Source organism: Stylophora pistillata, chromosome 14 (assembly GCF_964205215.1).
Source record: "Stylophora pistillata chromosome 14, jaStyPist1.2, whole genome shotgun sequence".
Classification (NCBI taxonomy): Eukaryota; Metazoa; Cnidaria; class Anthozoa; order Scleractinia; family Pocilloporidae; genus Stylophora; species Stylophora pistillata.
In genome coordinates this window covers 8,047,060-8,067,670 of record NC_142532.1, presented here as the reverse complement: position 1 = coordinate 8,067,670, position 20,611 = coordinate 8,047,060, and the positions used below count along the sequence as shown (strand labels likewise).

Below are 20,611 nucleotides of genomic sequence, written 5' to 3'. Positions count from 1 at the left end.
CCATCTTTAGAATTAGAATCAGCAGCATATGTCTATTTTAGTAACATTACGAGTGGCGAGGTTCAGCCCACCCCTGAAGGGCAAATAGAGAGGGCTCCCCGCTAACCACACGTCTCGAATACTCTGTTGACTGACTTGACCTAAATAAAAGCCGGGATGGAAAGAACTCGACCTCCAATCTGATCGGGTTGAGGCCTTCAGGTCATTTACAGCGATCTTTAAACGGCTCTCACAGGGACTTCGCCTTAACATCATCAGCCACACGGTTACGTTACGTACGGAAGTACGTCACGCTTTTGTGAGTCCATCTCGCGGTGCAGAGAATTTCCCTAAAGTAGAGGGAAATGCTCTACAGAGCTGACAGATATGAACGAGGTGAAAATAAAACATTACGCAACATGGATGGCTAAACCTGCTTGAGATTGACACGGATTGAAGACATCGAACTAAACTAACTTGTAGGGTAAATTTTTAAGACGCCACGACGTAAGAGACGTGCAGGCAAGCGAAGAATCATAAGTGACGCGTGATTTCAGCCAAAATGGACATGTGTTAGATATCATGAATTTATATTCTTTTGATATGTAGAGAGTGAATTTCAGAACCAGCGTGAGGTGTGATTTGCCTCCTATAACATATAGGCGACCTGTGAGTTTTTCTTTCAGCTCGAGAAAACCTCAAAATTTCGCGCAAGCTTTGAACTGAAACGAAGAAATACTCGAAATTTTTCCTTTCATATCCGTTACGTGTGATTTTTTTAAAAAATTGTGTTTAAAAAGGAATCGGGAACCCTACTTTGCTACCGTTGACGTTGTATAATCCTTGGACAACAGCATATAAAAATTAATTTAATTGTGTGGCCTTACTTATTCGAACTGAACGAAGATTAGCTTGGAACCTTTACCACCAGCGAAAGAATGTTTGATAATATCATTAGTTTTATTTCTCAAGATCATTTTAACAACTACGTTTGAGATGGTCTATGAACACTTGGTTCCTTCACCAATCAATTGACCTCTTTCTTTTCTTCTGTTTGAACCTTTAAAAACAATTTTAGAGTCCAGCCCAGTGTGAAATCTTTACCGGAGCGCACCGTGAGGAAACTGGATCTAACCACCAAATTTAAGCGTTGGCGAGCGTTGGCTAGCTGCGTTGCCTGTGATGTCTTCATGCAGACTTGTTGGTTAGAATTTTTACATCTTTCTCAGGTAAGCTACAGTTTTACGCTCACACCAGTTGCGGATTTTAACTTTAATAGTTGATACTGAGTCATTTTTACTCAACATATATGACAGTTTCGAGACATTCGATGGATAATTATTCGAACCTTGAAATGTTGAGAGATCGTAGAGTATCTTGATCGTCATCGAAATAGCTTCTGTAGAGAGTTGATTAAATTAAATCTCGTGAGTTAATGATTGCCGTTACATGCTTGTGGTTTATTTTTTGTTTATTGATAACATCACCAATGCGAATTTTCAAAACGGCGCAATTCAGAATAAACATTTGGATTATGTTTAACATCTTGCATTAGCAGGTACAAAAAGCAGGTCACAGGTCACAATTAACAGGTCACAATTAAAGAGTTATACACTGGATTGAGTAAAGGCGTTGCATTATAGTGTTCCATTTCCGGTCGTCAGAAATGAACATATGATATACATGCGTTCCGGTTTTCGTGTAAGAATAGAACAATAAAATGTCACTAGTTCAACATTCTGTGACCTGTGACCTGCTTTTTGTACCTGCCCAGCATGGACAGCATCGTGATTGTGTGGTAATGTGTTGACTCCTCTGTGCTTTATCAGCACATTTATTTCTACACGTTTCCTCTCTGACACGAATGTTCCATATTGCGATCAGAAAGGAAGTCGATGTCTACACCAGGTTATTTGAGTCAGTTTCAATTCAAATACGCTTTATTTATCTGAAGTTTATTTATCTGAAGTTTATTTATCTGAAGTTTATTTATCTGAATGGGTTATTTAAAAGATTGTTTAACTTCCCTGGACCTCACACATTTGCTCTGTCAAATGTTTTTGAGATAAAGTGCTACTGTATGGTGGCCGAGAACTGCCAATAAAAAAATCACATTTTTGTGTAATAAATGTTAGTTTGACTGAGTAATAAAACAAAACAAAATAAAACATTGAGTAAAATGAAATGAAATTTAAAAGGAAAATGACATGAAATTTAAAAGTACATTGAATTTTAAAAATAAAACCACTTTACTTTGAAGTTAAACTAAAATGGAAATACAATTCAAAGTGAAATATAAAATCAATTTCAAATGAAATTCAAAGTGAAAATGAAAGTGAATTTCACCGTGGCTGAGCACTGCCAGTACCATCATTCTGTGCACACTTACAAAGCTCTGTGCCTGCGATTCTATTAGCCAATATGGCGAATAACCATGAGGCTACCTGGACCGATGACGATAACCTAAAAGAAGTTTGAACTAAATATGTCCAGCAAGGCTTGCAAAGATCGGAAGCACTGGATTTTCTCAGACGCGAATTTACACAATATGCATGGAGTATGTGTTCCCTTGACAGAAGGCTTCGTCACTTTAACATCTTCTAGAATGACAGGAGTGTCGAAGTTCAGGACATGAAAGAAGTGGTGGAAGAGGAGCTTAAAGGTCCTGGTAAGCTGCTAGAATACAGAACCTTGCACAAGAAAATCAGATTGGAGCATGGGCTAAATGTTACCAGAGACCAGGTTTACAATGTGATGTCTGAACTGGACCCACAATGTCTCGAAGCCCGTGGTAATGTTGGAGCCAAGAGACAGCGAAGGAAAAGAAACTTCGCGACATGTGGTTTATAACTGGGTTCATTCTCTCGATGGTCACGACAAGCTAATGGGCTCTCAAAATTCAACATTTCCATAAGCAGTGTATGGGTGCATGGACACAGCTAGTAGAAAGCTGCTGTGGTTGAAAGTTTGGGTTTCCAATCATGATCCCAAATTAATAGGAAGATGGTATCTTGAACATTTATATGAAGCTAAGATCATATCTGCGATGCTGAGAGTAGATAAGGGAACCGAAACAGGGACCATGGCCACAATGCACACTTTCCTTTGCAGACACCACAATGATATGGATCCTCATAAAACAGTCATATATGGCCCTTCTACCTCAAATCAGGTATGGAAGTGCTCTGTGTATTTCATACACACAGTGAGTCTGATAGGTATGTGCAACAATTGGGATCTGGATCAGTTATCTTCAGAACCTTTTTGTACCTCTTGCCTCTGCTGTATATCATTCAAAGGAATGTCATGTACTTCTTGACATAATTTACTGTATTTGCCTACAGAAGTATCCTTTCATGACTGCTTTTAACATTATATTTAATGTTTTGGCAGATTGCTTTTGGCTTTCATCATGGTACCTCTTATACAGAAGGAGTTAGATATTTTCAGAGAAACAGTGTGGAACACACGCAGGATCAGAGCACAGAGAGACACTGCACTTCCAGATGGTATACCAGACCACATCTATAACTTCCCTGAGAATTATGGGCTTGAAGAGTGTGGTATGTGCCATAGCATCCTCTGCCTTATAAATGAATTTACAATGTGGATCCAGTACTTTCATTCATTCATTCATTCATATTCATTCATTCATTCATTCATTCATTCATTCAATAGGGTTATTAAGACTTGCAGTCTTTGATTTATTGCTCCCTGATGAAATCCCATGACAACCAAGTATATGAGATCTTGATCCAAAGGCAAAATTCCTTTTGGTGGTTGTTCAATGGTACACTGAATGTACATAATACTGATCAGTCAACATATTTTGCCTTCTAAAAAAATAAAGACTTTCTTTCAGGAGCATTTTTCTGGGAAAGGAAATGAACCCTACAAACAATACTCTTGACATCCAAGTATGAGGATATTAACAGAGAGGAAAAGTATAAATTTGGAGGGATCTCTAACCTCCCTGTTAATGCATGTTACATTTCTTGCTCAGGTTTACCAGTTACTGAGGAACAACTCAAGGAGGTGGCAACTGAATCTGGTGTATTAAACATTGCAGATGATTTCCTTACACTAGAATTTAGGGAAGAATGTGAGTACATCATTCCTGATAATGATACTGTTAACCCAGATGAATGGAAAGATGCATATATTTTTTAAAATAGAACTTCACACTTTCAGTGTAATTTAAAAATTGGAACATGTTATCTATGTGGTTTATTAGTAAATTTCTGTAAACTATCATGGAATGCAACAACTTTAACAATTTCAACATATATAACATATCACCTACTTTTATAAAACCTTTGTTCCAAATATGTCTCTCATTTTCAAATAAGCAAAAATCCAGTTATATTTCTTATTTAATATAAAACTGAAACACTGTTCAAATTCGTATGATGCATGATCCTCGCAGTAGAGAGTGCTATTTATGCAATGGCGAAAATCAGACCTTACAAAAATCAGGCCTGTACGGGATTTGAACCACTGACCTATTTTCACTATTGTGACGATCGTGCATCATTCGTCACTATAACCGCAGTTCAAAAAATATATGAACTCCATATATTCATCGTAACTTTTCAAATTATTAGTCAGAAAACTTTTGTTCAGAATAAGCCTCTCATTTTCTTATCAACAACATTAACCTATTGACGTCCAGTGCGCCCGTAAGCGCCCATGTGGACCCACACCCTTTCTATGCCTTGTGATGTCATCACTTTTAACCCTGGAGCATGACTTTGAGCACGTACTTGAACAGGTTGAAAATATCTTACAAACGATACCAGAATGAGCGCAATTGAGTGAAGGAGATTGGAGAAATAGCCAAAAAACCGTGTAACTTTGACCTGAAAATCTGCACGAAAATCTTGTTCCATTACCCACCTACCTTTCTGAGCATGTGGTTTGAAAATAATGAGTAGTTTCCTAAAAAATCTCTACACCAAAATGAAGCCTACTAAATTTCCAGCAAGTGAGGAGAAACTTCAGGCAAGGAAAGGGGAAAAAAAGGGCAGGAGAAAGAGAGAAAAGTAAAAGTCGTAAGTGGGGCATTACTTTTCAACCCAAAAACTATCTCAAAATTTTGCTTTCTGCATGTGCCCAAGATTTTCAGGCCGCCATTTTGCATTTGGATTGAAAGGCCTTCGAGTGTACAAGCTGTCAAAGGGTTTGTGGTAAGTTTGAGCTTTTAAAACCACAATAGTGACCCGAAATCTGCTTGACTAGCTTCAAAACACAGTTTTTCACAAAAGCTGTGGCTATTAATGGGTTAAAGTCAATAATTTAACATGGTAATAACATAAGGTAAGGAGAAAATCAGAGTTGGCTGTACACTCAGAGTAAATAAGTGCAAAAAGCAAGATTGTAATTTCAAAAATGAAATCAATGTTAGACAACAACAGGAACAGTTAAAATAACTTATCCTTTATATATTCTTGTTTTGTGTACATATTTGTCCTTCATATATCCTTCAATGTTATTTTGACCTATGATGGTACTAACTTAAGTCCTAAAAGTCTGCAATACTTGTTACACTGGTGTTTCTCCAAAAATTTCTTCATGGCTATTTCAGACAAATTCCCAGTACAGAATTGGTATGCACCATCATCAGTTAGCATTTGAATCTAACGATGCAATTTCTGGGTCATATATTGTGTACCCAGCACCCTGAATGTCAAGAACAATAAGCTTACCCTCAGATTTCTTATGAGTAAAATGGACAAAGGCCTGTGCCTTGTCACAAACTGTACCCTTTTCACATACTTTACCGTTATTGTTTAATATGTACTTAATAAAATCACCGTCAATGTACTCTTCAATTGAAACAAACTCCCCACTGTCTGTCTTGCCCATGAATACCTTTTTATATTCAAATGTTGGGTCAAACTCCACCAGGCGCTCTTTTTCAATTTGTTCCTTCAGTTGTGATGCAAAATTGCGGGCCAAATAATGCATTTAGACTGACTTCTTTGTGTGACTTTTTTCAGTTTCTTGTTTTGCTTTAATTATTTCCGAGGTACTTCTTGATGACCCATGTCACTTCTTTGAGTCCCTCTGTTATGCCAGTGGCCTTCAAAGCTCGTTGGAATCCACCAGAAGTGAATGGTGTCTCAGCTACCAAGAATTCTGCCTCCACTGGTACATTGGACCATTGCATGTGTTCAAAATCAAACTTATAGATGCTAATGACAGTGGAACTTTTCTTGGAGATGACTTTCCCTAGTTTTAGCATATCCTGGATGGACAAACTCTTGGGGTACAATTTACTTGAGCAAACTTTCTTAGGGCTTGGTTCCGACACAGCCTTTTTCCTTCGATTTTCATCACACCTTGTTTTTTTGGTCTTTAGCAAAAGTGAGAAAGAACAAAATTATAAGGTTATTACGAATGGCTTGCAACAATTCCAAGCGTATTAATTTTTTACCTTCTCCCTCACCAATGTTTGGAAATTTGTAAATGAGTAAAATATCAGCTTGTGGCATACAATATCTCCACAGAAGGGTTTAGAAAAGAGTACATGTGTAAATGCTGCAACTTAGAAACATCAATTTATTTTTTTATTTCATGGTTCAAACATGATCAAAGGTGGCATGCCATTTTATATTCATCCCACCACTCCTCCTAAAAAAATGGTCATGCCCCCTGCCTTCCCCCCCCCCCCTCTACCCCTCATTTCGGGCGGGTGAAACCAACAGTGCCAAAACCAAGCTCTGTATCTGTATTTTAATGCACCAGCATTAAGCTCTTAAGTACATTTATAAAACGCACATAGAATACTTTGTGGTCTGGAATTTGGCACATCTTCTTACAAGAAGGCCCACATTCACCAGCTAAGATGTCGCAAACCCTATCTTTAACAATCTGGGGAGCAAAGTGCTTCTGGCAAGCTTCTGCTATGTTGTCAAAAGTTATTTCATCGAAATCGAATGGGACGAATTCTCTTGGCCTAATCCTGGCGTACTTTTGCTCTTTTCCAGTTACTTCTGAACTCATCCTCTGCACAATTATTTCATCTTTCACCTCTACAGATTCTCCTGCTGGTCGTTTCCCCTTAGCAGCTCTTTTTTGATGCTGCTTGTTTGCGAACTGCCTCCACTCCACCATATTGGCTAATAGAATCGCGGGCAAAGAGCTTTGTAAGTGCGCGTAGAATGATGGTACTGGCAGTGCTCAACCACGATAAAATTCACTTTCATTTGCACTTTGAATTTCATTTGAAATTGATTTGATATTTCACTTTGAATGGTATTTCCATTTTAGTTTAACTTCAAAGTAAAGTGGTTTTATTTTTAAAATTCAATGTATTTTTAAATTTCATGTCATTTTGCTTTTTAAATTTCATTTAACTTTACTTAATGTTTTATTTTGTTTTGTTTTATTTCTCAGTCAAACTAACGTTTATTACACAAAAATGTAATTTTTTTTATTGGCAGTTCTTGGCTACCATACTACTGGATTAACATCTAATTCTTACTATCTAATAGTTAATTCTCTTCTGTAGCTGCTACATATTTGATTGTAAACCAGCTATGAGAATTTGGTGTGTGATCAAGATAACTTTAGTAGTGAAAATAAGCCAACTGGGAGCTGGTCATTATGTTGGTTGGTAATATTACTAATATTGATATTACTACAACATTACAGTACTATACTACTAGATAAGTAGGATTTATTACTGCAAGGATTGCTTTCGTACATTTCAAACTGCAGTACACATACATGATTTTCATAGATTCAAAATTCATTGATTTATATCACTTCAGCAGGTCTAACACAAACCAACATAATGACCAGCTCCCAGTTGGCATGCTAGCTTAGTTCAGTTGGTAGAGCACTGTACTGGCATTGCAAAGGTCATGGGTTCAAATCCCATATGGGTCTGAAGCTTTTTCAGGCCTCATTTTCACTAGTACATAAGTAAGGTTTATTACTGAGAGGGTCGCTGTCATACTTTTAATGAAGAGAATTACTATTTAGATCTTGGGAGTGAAAGTGTTAACAGTGTTCTCAGTGACTCTTGACATTCCCACCTTTGTAATGGGACAAGTTCATAACAAAGTCTTGTTTGGAGTCTTCAATTATGGAATATTTTTCATTTTAATTTTGTTTTGTACTCAAACAATTTTGTATGTTTCCAAGGTTCAAAGTGCTCAAAGAGATCAATTTTTGTGATACTGATGATGATGATGTTGATTTAGTTGCTTTTGATTAAGATAAAAATTACTTTATAATAATTAATTATTATAATAATAGTAATAATGATTATAAAAATAATTCTGCAAGTGTAAGTCAACCATGCATATCATAATCTGGAAATGAGTTCTTGGTTTTTGTGTTCAGGCTAAGAATTCCTTTCAGAAAAAAAAATTTGCTCTGATGTGGAACTCATGGACAGAATATGCAATACAGTTTAGAAATCTTCACTTGCATTCATTGCAAGAGGTAGATTTGGATGTTGAACTTTTTTGATAGCTTAGATGTACTTTGTTCAATGCCACAATTTCCAGTGGATAACAGAGATCTGAGAGTGGAGTTAAAAATATTATCCTGATCGCATCTACAATCTAGATCTCCCCTCCATCATCTACAGCTTTTGTAAGTATTTGCTCTCTTGGAATATCTCATTCATTCATTTGTGCTACCTCCCATGGTTTAAACTGCTTAAAATTAAAACTGCTTTGAATCGAATGCATTACTAATAAACCTCCATGTTGTTACTCTGTTACAGACAAGATCAGTAAAAAGGCTGAAGTCGAGACTTTTAATTGCCTCCATAGCGACAAATGTTTTAACAGAGCACCTAAACTTCACAAACATATGAAAGTTCATTCGGATGAAAGGACAATGAATAGCAATGCTTGCAACAAGCGCTTCGGCCAAGCAGGAATCCTTTTCAATCGTCACAAGATACATATCAGAGAAAAGTGTTTTAAGTTCATGGTTTGTGTTAAGCACTTTGGCAAAGCAGGACACCCTCAAGAACATCACTCGGTACATACTGGAGAAAAACCTTTGAAGTGTAAGATTTGTGACAAGAGCTTAAGCCAAGCAGGAAACCTTCGGCAATATCACAAAGCACATACTGGAGAAAAGCCTTTTAAGTGCAAGGTTTGTAACAAGTGCTTCAGCCAAGCAGGAAACCTTCGACAACATCACAGGGTACATACGGGAGAAAAGCCTTTTAAGTGCAAGATTTGTAACAAATGCTTTAGCCATGCAGGACACCTTCGAGAACATCACAGGGTACATACTGGAGAAAAGCCTTTTAAGTGCAAGATTTGTAACAAATGCTTTAGCCAAGCAGGACACCTTCGAGAACATCACAGGGTACATACGGGAGAAAAGCCTTTTAAGTGTAGGATTTGTTACAAGAGCTTTAGCCAGGGAGGAACTCTCCGACGACATCACAGGGTACATACTGGAGAAAGGCCTTTTAAGTGCAAGATTTGTGACAAGGGCTTTAGCCATGCAGGAAACCTTCGACAACATCACAGGGTACATACGGGAGAAAAGCCCTTTAAGTGCAAGGATTGTGACAAGTCCTTTGACCGAGCTGAAACGCTTCGCCTTCATAACAGAGTACATTTAAGTGGAGAGTTTAGCTGCTGGATTTGTCAGAAGTTATTTCGCACTGAGGAATCCCTACAAAAGCATTACGATGATCACATGGAAAAAGCACTTCGTACCAGTACCTAAGTTAAGCAGAGAATTCCGTTTTAGAGACAAAGTTTGGTGTTTTTCTTCTAAATTGCAGGCACTAAACTGTTGTGTTTAATCCTTCTTCGTCTTTACAATAACATTTTCTAACATTAGCTTAACACCTTAGAACTTGGCTACTCGCGATCGCAGCGTGCTCAATCATTTATACTGCTCCTGCCATTTAGAGCACTCTTTGTTTCACAAGTCATAATGAGGCTTACTCGAAGAAGTGAAAAGTGTAATTAAATGAATGCTGTGTAATTTTTGAATTTTTTATACTTTTTGAAATAAAGCATCTACATGTTTGAAGTTTATTTCCAAGTAAATATCAGGTGGTTATTACTAGGCTGGCTTGCATATAGCGAAGAGCTAGTCGCGGCAAGCCAGACAATTGAAAAGTAATTTTACACAATTTTATATAATAATATTCACATACAATTACAACATGACAGAAGAAAGAGGAGAACTACAGACTAAAGAGACTAGAGACTAAACATAATTACGGTTAGAAATTAACCTTTCATCAAGTATTAATTAAAGTATCTATTTCGCCTTTGGAGTGGACTACAGACTAAACATAATTACAGTTAGAAGTTAACCTTTCATCTTATTAATTAGAGTATCTATTTCAACATAGGAGTTTTCAGTTTCTAGAATTTCGATTAATTTTGTTCTAATGGATTTTTTAAAAGAGTTCTTTGATAAGTTTTTAAGACTAGTTGGTATCCCATTCCAGATTTTAACGCCAACACGTGAAAAACCCTTACTTTGAACATTAAGCGCAGATTTTTTAGTATATAAATGTTCAGACGTTGAAGAACGTGTGCCGTAAGGGTGAACGCTGGAAATTTTAGAAAACAAATTGGATATATTACTTGGTGCAATAAAAACCTTGCTTAAAAGAGCTACTTTGAAATGACTAACAAACATAATTGTTATAATGCATATCCCAGACACGATTTTTCTTCTTAGTTTGGAAAGTGCAGATCACGTTCCGATGAAGACTTAGCCTGCAATGCATTACCGTCAGAAGCTCCTGATTGTTTACCCAACCTTTCATTTTCGATTTAGAGTTAAATGGTGGTTTGGGGGGGGGGGGTGGGGGGCAGAGGAATAGCCTGCGTAGCAAGCGTTTCAGTGGAGTTTTCTGCACTGAAAGGCCGATGTTTGTAGCTTGGACGCGCACGAAATGGGGCGAGAGCGAAAACACGGAAGAGGGGGGAAGGAGAGAGAAGGCGAAGGTTTCCTTCCGAAATTACGAGAAATGTAATTACTGACGTTTGAGTGACATGGAAACAAAGTAGTTAGAAATTAATATTTTGGTGGCACGTCGAAGAGGTTCTCGTGGCGTTTGGCGGGAAAATTAAGTTATTCTAGGTCGGCCAGTCTTATCTTTGTTCACCTCCTTTTGCTCTTATTAGATGTAATTTTGTTTTCCAACTCACTGTATCGTATCAATACATTAATTGATTTTTCTATTTGATTAGTAGTGTGACCAGGTTAGTTACCCTTTCCTTATATTTTCTGATCACTTCTAAAGGGTGTTTTTTGTAGTGGGTTTTCGTATCTGGCGTAGCACAGTTTCTTTTCAAGGAAGAACCCATCAGTTTCATTGTACATGCGTTAAGAATGTATTAGGATGCGTATACTACAAGACTGGCTGACTCATCCTCAATAAACTTTTCATAGAAAATAACTCGTCTGAGTGTAGTCAGAATTTGGCTTTTCAGTGGAGACAACTCCGCGGGAATCTTTCTGCTCAGGCTAGTAGAGGAAAGTTGTCGCCCCACCCCCACTCCCTTATTTTTTGACCGTCGCACACCCCCTTGATACAAATTTCAAATTTGTATCAATGGGGTGAATGATTTCAGTGAAAAACTGGGGAGATAAATAGTTTTTACCTTCCCAACCTTCTGCTGCCTTAAAAATAAAAAATTGCACTTATAACGTTAGCGCTTTCGAGGGCCTCACAAACTGTAGATTACGAGTAATTTTTAGAGCAAATAAACAAAGATGTGGTTTACGGAATTTTGAAGATACAGACCAAAAAGCGATTAGTTAGATGTAAATTTTATGTCAGCTCGGATAATGAAATCAGTTGTCCCAAAATTTTACTACTGATTTTGGAAGGCCAGTGATGGTTTACATTACCCACGTGGGAATTATGATGAGAAATGGTTCGTCATCGGAGACAATGGGCCTTAAAATACCCTTATTTTTGGACTTTTTTACAACCAGAAAAAGTCGTCTTTACTTCAGAGAGAGGTGGGGAAAGTAATAAATGAAAAAATCTCGACCAGCGTATATAAAATCTCCGTGACTGCGGTATAAATTTTAGAATATTCTCGATTATTGCTAATAATTCTCGACTAATGCTTATAAATGGTATATTGTTAGAAAGACCTCGGCTAAGAACGAAGAAGACTATGGGAGATCGCGCGTTTTCAATAGCTGCCCCCTTCTTATGGAACAGTCTTCCTCTGCCAATAAGACAGGAAATATCAATCAACTCCTTCAAACGCTCTGTTAAAACATATTTATTTAAAAAGGCTTCTAGTTAGATTATTTATTCATTTAATTTAATATTGTGATTTTTAAAAAAATTCTATTTTTCACTAATTACTCTGGAAATTTATTATACTGTAAATATTGTAATTTTACCGGGTTTTATAATTAATATTGTAATGCGCTTTTGAGTATTTTTATAGAAAAAGCGCAATATAAGTATTAAATATTATTATTATCAAAGGATAAAACTTCACGAACAATTGTTAAACCTCTCTAAAGGTTTAATGCGTCAACTTCAAGTCAACTGATTGTCTTATGAAGCAAATAATTGATCTGAAGAACCTTAGGAAGTGGTAAACCTTCCTGACAAATTCATTGAAAAGGGAGTGACAGTAAATGTGAGGTGAGACTTTAATGACCTATATGTCAAGCCATTTTAAAAATTACTCATAGAAATAAGTTGTGGAAGACGTTTCCCTCCAGAGACTCGCGGCATTTGAGTAACAAGAAGAGGTCAAAAGAGGTAATGATGACCAAACTAAGACAGTTCTAAATGTTTAAGTTCGCCAGACAATTTCTAATCATGGGAACGAAAGAGCAACTCTATATTTCCATACACCCATTTCAACTGGTTTTTGTATCTTTAGTCTCCTTGGAGCTGTTGCACAAGTTTTGGCTCATTTTAGTTGCGCTCTAAATCCATGCGTATGCTTCTTTTTCGGTAGAAATTATCGTAAGGGGCTGAAGACCTTTATCAGATGTGCTACCCAAGAATTTGTAGGAATCAGTCCGCCCCGTAGCAGTGAGGTTCATATTTAAATACAGTGTGTCGAAAATTGGCTGACTAAGACACATAGAGTCCGTCCCTTGAAGTTGAATCGAAGGATGACTTAATTACGTGCCGACTGCGATATATTTTGGTGTCGGCCACAGGACCTCAGAAACATATTCCACCTTTAGAGTGACGGTGGTGTTTTTATTTTTTGTCTTCTGCAATCATCCCAGCTCTTTATTAATGGAGAATGAATGATATTCGAAATGAAGTAAGATAATATTTTTGCAGAAGTTTAGCTGTTGATAGTAACATCAAGGGAGAATCGAAACTTAGGGCTACTCAAGCATAATTCCTACTCCGCAAAATATACCTTATCCTTGTGATATAAAATAAAATAATAAAGTTAATTTATGAAGAGCCATGTTCCTCCGTGCAATTCATAATATTTCTTCTATTAATCAATCATAACCAAATGTTCTTTGTAAGGGCAGCTCTAATAATAAAGGTGTTGAAACATGTGTTGTAAAATTGATAATTTCTCATTTGAATGATGAAAGATCGTACTTACCACGGATTTAACTCTGAATGCTTTGTACTTTGTAGAGTGAAGCAGCCATCTTTAGAATTAGAATCAGCAGCATATGTCTGTTTTTTAGTAACATTACGAGTGGCGAGTTTCAGCCCACCCGTGAGATGCTTCCCACCCCCCCCCCCCAACCGCATATCTCGAATATTCTGTTGATTACTTGACCTAAGTAAAGAAAAGCCGGAATGGGGAGAACTCGACCTCCATTCTGGTTGGGTTGAGGCCTTTAGGTTATTTACAGCAATCTTACAACGGTTCTCAAAGGGACTTTGCCTTTACATCATAAGCCACACAGTTACGTTACTTAAGGAAGTACCTCACGCTATTTTGAGTCCATTTCACGGTGCAGAGAATTTCCCTAAAGTAGAGGCAAATGCTCTATAGAGCTGACAGACATTAACGAGGTGAATATAAAACATTACGCAACATGGATGGCTAAACTTGGAGGAGATTGATACAGATTGAAAACATCGAACTAAACTAATTTGTAGGCTAAATTTTTCAGACCCCACGATGTAAGAGAAGTTCAGGGAAGCCGGGAGAATTTATTAGTGACCGTGATTTAAGCCAAAATGGACATGTGATAGATATTATGAATTTATATTCTTTTGATATGCAGCGAGTGAATTTCAGAACCAGCGTGAAGCGTGATTTGTTTCCTATAACATATAGGCGACCTGTGAGTTTCCTTTCAGCATGTAAAACCTCAAGATTTCCCGCAAACTTTGTACAACCGAAGAAATACTTGAAATTTTTCCTTTCCTATCCGTTACGCGTGATTTTTTCATTCAAAAATTTGTGCTTAAAAAGGAATCGGGAACCGTACTTTGTTACCTTTGACGCTGTATAATCCTTGGACAACACCTTGTAAACTTAATTTAATTGTGTGGCCTTACCTATTTGAACTGAACGAAGATTAGCTTGAAACCTTTACCATCAGCGAGAGAATGATTGATAATATTTAACAACAACTTTTGAGATGGTCTATGAACACTTGGTTCCTTCACCAATCAATTGATCTGTTTCTTTTCTTTTGTTTGAAGCTTGAACAATTTTAGAGTCCAGTCCAGTGTGAGATCTTTTCCGGAGCGCACCGTGAGGAAACTGGATCTAGCCACCAAAATTAAACGTTGCGTGTGATGTCTACATGCTGACTTGTTGGTTAGAATTTTTACATCTTTCTCAGGTAAGCTACAGTTTTACGCTCACACCATTTGCGTGAGAAATAATTTCAACTTTAATAGTTGATACTGAGTCATTTTTACTCAACATATGTGACAGTCTCGACACATTCGATGGATAATTATTTGAACCCTGAAATGTAGAGAGCTCGTGGAGTACCTTGATCGTCATTTAGATAGCTTCTATTAGAGAGTTTATTAAGTTAAATCTCGAGAGTTAATTATTGCCGTTACATGCTTGTGGTTTCTTTTTTGTTTGTGAATAACATCAACGTGAATTTTCAAAACGGCGCAATTCAGAATTTAAGAATTTTTTCATGCTTAGCGTGGGTATATCGAGTAAGGATACAAGAGGTGCTCGAGGCGCAGCAGAGAGCAACTCTAGCTTCTTGAGTGCTCTCCAAACTTCCCAAGTACATCCATAACTCGATATACGCACAGCTAAAAGCATGGAACAATTCTTTTAGATCATACGACAACAATTTGGGCGCTGAAAGACATTTTATTTTTTTGATTGATTACAAAGTTCTCGCAACGAAGTACAAAGGCGCTCATTGGCTGATTATTAACACGCCACAATCACTTCAGCGACAGTTGAACAGAACGCTTCATCTAATTTCTAAAATTGTCAATGAAAAAGTCGTTTCTTCGAAAGTGGGTGAATTTTTTTTAAACAAAGTCAAACTCCTCGAAGAAAATGTCACGGTAACCAAACAAAGTCAAAATACACGAGTTTTGGTAAACAAGCCTGGTTGGTAAAAGTCAAATACCAGAAGTAGCGGGATTTGCAGTTTTAAAAACGATGTTCACATTGCCGTGTACAGTGCAATTATTCCCGAAGTCGGACTCCAGGAAATTTGCATTCTTGTCGTGAGCCACCACCGCACTGTTATTTTGACGGACAGTAGTACTGGTGAAAGAGGACTCAGTTGTGCCGTTGACAAGGCTGTTTGACAGGACCTCACGGCAACTGCGAAGCTGGGATGTGGATGGGGGCGTGTTGTAATGAGCAAGGCTTTACTCATTTCTGTGACCGGAGATCGCCATGATGTACCTGTTTTGAATTCCTACATTAGACCACAAAGTTATGGCTGTCGCCCTGACGCTGTGGTTGGTGTAGTATAGAGCTTCGACAAGGATGCTGCTTCGCTTATGTTTTTCATCATGGAGTCGAGCGAGTTAACTCCGACTGGAAGTGCTTCGTACCAGATGTTGTCGTCAAAACTCCAGTTCTTTCTTGGATATTGGAAAAACGACTCGCTCTTCGGGTTTAATTTGGACATGTACAATCTCAAGGCCTTGTAGCCGTCGTTCCCGCCGTCTGTTTCTTACATTCGGGCCAACTTTTCGGTGCTTAAAAAAAAATCGGCAATTCCACCAGGATGATTTTTGGTGGCTTCATCATGCGCCATCGTCGCCAAGTTGCGGCAAGTTGGGTCCACTTCAAACTTAAAGCTGGTTGTTTTCAGGGTCCTCTGACCCTCTCGACCTCTTTTACAAAAGAAGAGGATGATATTGAACCACACGTTACGGAGCAGAGAAAGTGGGCTGCTCAAGGCGAGAACTTGCGAGGATTTTAGCCACAGCAAATCCTCGTTTTCAATCGCCGGTTTGTGTTTTACGTTTTCTTTTTCATTGATGCTTCAAGCTGACAACTGTCGCATTCACTATTTCGTTTGACCTTTGAAATCTTGGATTAGAAGTGAGCTTTAGGCCTTTGTTCAGTGACGGTGCATTCAGATATCTTTCAATGTCATGACGAAGACTAAGGAGTGTAGATTTACTGTACACATTTCCGATTCTTTTGTTGATTTTGTAATTAAATGGTTTTTGGTAGGTTTAACAAATGTAACCAAAAAACGTCAACAACAGAGACGTTTACCTTTAAAAGTTCCCACAGACCAATTTGTAGTCTTCTTAGTTCTTGCTGAATGTCTTTCAGCTATAATTTTCTCCAGCTCCTGTTCCGATAAATTCGGGAAACGGGCCTGTTGTGCTTCGTTTTCGTTGTGCTTGTTGGCTTGACTGCCTGCAGGAAGGTCGAAAGCCAAAGAAAAGTTTAGTTGGTCTTCCATTTATTGATATCGCTTTCCGAAACTTTAACTTAAGGAACTCACACGACGGAAATTCTGCAACTATTTTGAAACTGCACAGGTCATTTTATTGAGCACGGCTGTGCGTACATGTACACAGAGATTTTTTTCATGATGACGCAATAGGAATTACATAGGACTAGCGCGCGCTATGTTATAAAATTGTTTGGACAATGTTTAACATCTTGCATTAGCATGTACAGCATCGTGATTGTGTGGTAATGTGTTGATTCCTCTGAATGTTCCATATTACGATCAGAAAGGAAGTCAATTTCTACACCAGTTTATTTAAATCACAGTTTCAATTTAAATACGCTTTATTTAAGTTTATTTATCTGAGTGGGTTATTTAAAAGATTGTTTAAACCGGTTGTCTCGCTTAACATTCCTGAGGGTGCTAATTTTACAGTCAACGTTAAACGACTTAAAAAATGATAGTTGTTTTCACGAGGAAGATTATATGTGACTTTGGTAATTTGAGAGCACGCGCGCGAATAAATCAATTTGAATAATATGGCGGAAGACGGAGAAGATGGTCGCATGTACGTCCTTCTTTTTTTCATTGCTGAGTTTATGCAGTTGACTTTCATCCGACGGAGGAGCCAATTTCAACAGAGGCTGAGATTGCTTACAATCAAAAGCAACAAGAGAAGAACAGAGGCGTGCTACTTTCAGTTAAGGAAGGCATTTCGTAAAAAGAAAATCGCTTGGGTTCTTGAAAGGCCACAGTTCTGGCTGGAGCTTATGGTTTTAAACCATTACGAAAATAATATCTGGCAAGAACATAGTGCATCATATGAATGGGAAACTTTATTATTTATTATTTTTTTTTATTTAAAGATTTGTACAAGCAGTACCAGAGCAAAAACAAGAGGACATAAGTCCCCTACTAGGTTTAAGCTCCATAGCTTCTTGGATCATAAAAAGAAAAATTATTCGCTCTATGACTATCCATGTTGTTTTGAATGCCGCAGAAACTTCACGGGAGAATATAAATACCACGCGTGTTGTATTTCCGATTTCACAGCCCAGTCAAATGAATAACCGCGAACTACTCCTGATTGGCCAAAATTAATTACCAACTCGCTTAAGCGACCTGGTTTAGTGGCTTAAAGTTAATGAGAATTCCACTGAAGTTTGCCGACTCGCTTAACTTTAAGCGAGTTGGCAAAACAACTGTTTTCACTCGCTAAGCGACCTGAAAAATAATGTTCTTGAGATAAAGTGCTACTGGACTAGCCTCTAACTCTTAATATCTGATGGTTAATTCTCTTCTGTAGCTGCTACATATTTCATCGTAAACCAACTATGAGAATTTGGTGTGTGATCAAGATAACTTTAGTAGTGAAAATAAGCCAACTGGGAGCTGGTCATTATGTTGGTGGTAATATTACTGATATTGATATTGTTGGTAGTAATATTGAGGTCTAACACAAACCAACATAATGACCAGCTCCCAGTTGTCATGCTAGCTCGGTTGGTAGAGCACTGCAGTGGCATTGCAGAGGTCATGGGTTCAAATCCCGTATGGGCCTGAACATTTTTCAGGCCCTGTTTACACTAGTACATAAGTGGCGATGATTACTGCGTGAATCACTTTCATACATTAAATGAAGAGAATTACCAATTAGATGTACTTTGTTCGATGCCACAATTTCCAGTGGATAACAGAGATCCGACAGTGGAGTTAAAAAATTATCCTGATCGCATCTACAATCTAGATCTCCCCTCCATCATCTACAGGTTCTGCAAATATTTGCTCTCTCGCAATATCTCATCCATTCATTTGTGCTACCTCCCATGGTTTAAGTGCTTCACTGCTTAAAATTAAAACCGCTTTGAATCGAATGCATTACTTATAAACCTCCATGTTGCTACTCTGTTGCAGACAATATCAGTAAAAAGGCTGAAGGCGAGACATTTAAATGCCTCCATAGAAACAAAGGTTTTAATAGAGCACCTAAACTTCACAAACATATGAAAGCTCATTCGGATGAAAGGACAATGAAAAGCAAGGCTTGCAAAGAGTGTTTCAGCCAAGCAGGAATCCTTTCCAATCATCACAAGATGCATGCGAGAGAAAAGCGTTTTAAGTGCATGGTTTGTTTTAAGCACTTTGGCAATGCAGGACACCTTCAAAAACATCACAGGGTACATACTGGAGAAAAGCCTTTTAAGTGCAAGATTTGTGACAAGGGCTTCAGCGAAGCAGGACACCTTCGAGAACATCACAGGGTACATACGGGAGAAAAGCCTTTTAAGTGTAGGATTTGTGACAAGAGCTTTAGCCAAGGAGGAACTCTTCGACAACATCACAGGGTACATACTGGAGAAAAGCCTTTTAAGTGCAAGATTTGTGACAAGGGCTTTAGCCGCGCAGGAAACCTTCGACAACATCACAGGGTACATACCGCAGAAAGGCCTTTGAAATGCAAGATTTGTAACAAGTGCTTCGGCCGAGCTGGAACCCTTCGCCGTCACGGCAGGGTACATACTGGAGAGAAGCCCTTTAAATGCAAGGATTGTAACAAGTCCTTTGGCCGAGCTGAAACCCTTCCCCTTCATAACAAAGTGAATCTGGGTGGAGAGTTTAGCTGCTGGATTTGTCAGAAGTTATTTCGCACTGAAGAATCCCTGCAAAAGCATTACGATGATCACATGGAAAAAGCACTTCGTAAAGTAACTTAAGTTAAGCAGCGAATTCTGTTTTAGAGACAATGTTTGGTATTCTCCTTCTAAATAGGAGGCTCTAAACTGTTACATTCAATTCTTTTACGTCTTTTCTTTACAATAACATTTTCTAACATTAGCTTTGCAGTTTGGATCGGAGAACTTGGCTACTCGCAGTAAGCTCAATGATTTGTCTCTTCTCTCAGTTAGAGCACTCTGTTTCACAAGTCTGAATGAAGCTGACTCGCGAAGATGGAAAGTGTAATCAAATGAATGCTTTGTAATTTTTGAGGTTTTTTTTGTACTTTTTGAAATAAAGCATCTACGATAAAATAGCGCGACTTTGAAATGACTAAAAAACATAAGTGTTAAAACGCAATTCCCAGAGACGAATTTTTCTTAGTTTAAAAATTGTAGGTCATGTTCTGATGGAAACTTAGCCTGCAATGCATTAACATTACAAGCTCTTGATCGTCTATCTAACCAATCATTTTCGATTTAGAGTTAGGGTGGACGGTGGGGGGAAAGGGCAGGGGAATAGCCTGCGCAGCAAGTGTTTCTGTGGAGTTTTCTGAAGTCAATTAGCATAGAGAGGCACAATCAATGGCGTCAAGAGACAATCATTTATTGAAAAGTTAAATTCAATCCCGCAAATCGTTAAACATTTGTGTAATAATTACAAACAATAAAGGGAAACAAAATTTCAAAATTGTTTCCTAATTTAAGGCTATTATCCTTCGATTGCTTCGTTATTGATGCATCTTGGTAAGTACGTCTGCATAAACCTGAACCACTGTCCACATTTGGTGACAGTGATGGTACCAATATTCCTCTGTAGTGCTTGAAGTAACAATTAACTGCGTGCGGTAATTTCCCTAAGCAAGTTCTTGACGTCTGGCTTTAGCGCGGTCGGTCACCTGTACTTGAATTTCAGGACGACTTAGATCCGCCTTTATTGCAGCTTTTAAGGCACTAATAGCTTGTTCAACAATATTGAGAAAGGGACTGTAAGGTGGCAATTTTCTTAATTCTGAATTAGGTCCGGGAATGGCAAGATTCCTGTGGGCTGGCGCACCATCATAAATTAAAATCACGTGTTCATCGCCGTC

The 20,611-nt window shown here is 38.0% G+C and overlaps 2 protein-coding genes and 1 pseudogene across 2 annotated transcripts; 2 read left to right on the top strand and 1 right to left on the bottom strand.

The window, feature by feature from the left end:
• Window positions 1–1,142: 1,142 nt before the first annotated feature.
• Window positions 1,143–5,042, top strand: LOC111347416 (uncharacterized). Its single transcript, XM_088744858.1, has 5 exons — window positions 1,143–1,208; window positions 2,584–2,647; window positions 3,091–3,151; window positions 3,373–3,542; window positions 3,983–5,042. The coding sequence occupies exons 1-5, from the start codon at window positions 1,170–1,172 to the stop codon at window positions 4,147–4,149; spliced, it is 501 nt and encodes a 166-aa protein (XP_088600984.1). The 5' UTR covers window positions 1,143–1,169; the 3' UTR covers window positions 4,150–5,042.
• Window positions 5,043–5,477: 435 nt separating this feature from the next.
• LOC148716362 (alpha-protein kinase vwkA-like) lies at window positions 5,478–7,095 on the bottom strand (annotated as a pseudogene).
• A 613-nt stretch (window positions 7,096–7,708) lies between these two features.
• LOC148716361 (uncharacterized) lies at window positions 7,709–19,975 on the top strand. The gene is made up of 3 exons (XM_088744574.1): window positions 7,709–9,683; window positions 18,113–18,243; window positions 18,721–19,975. The coding sequence occupies exons 1-3, from the start codon at window positions 8,809–8,811 to the stop codon at window positions 19,518–19,520; spliced, it is 1,806 nt and encodes a 601-aa protein (XP_088600700.1). The 5' UTR covers window positions 7,709–8,808; the 3' UTR covers window positions 19,521–19,975.
• Window positions 19,976–20,611: the final 636 nt, after the last annotated feature.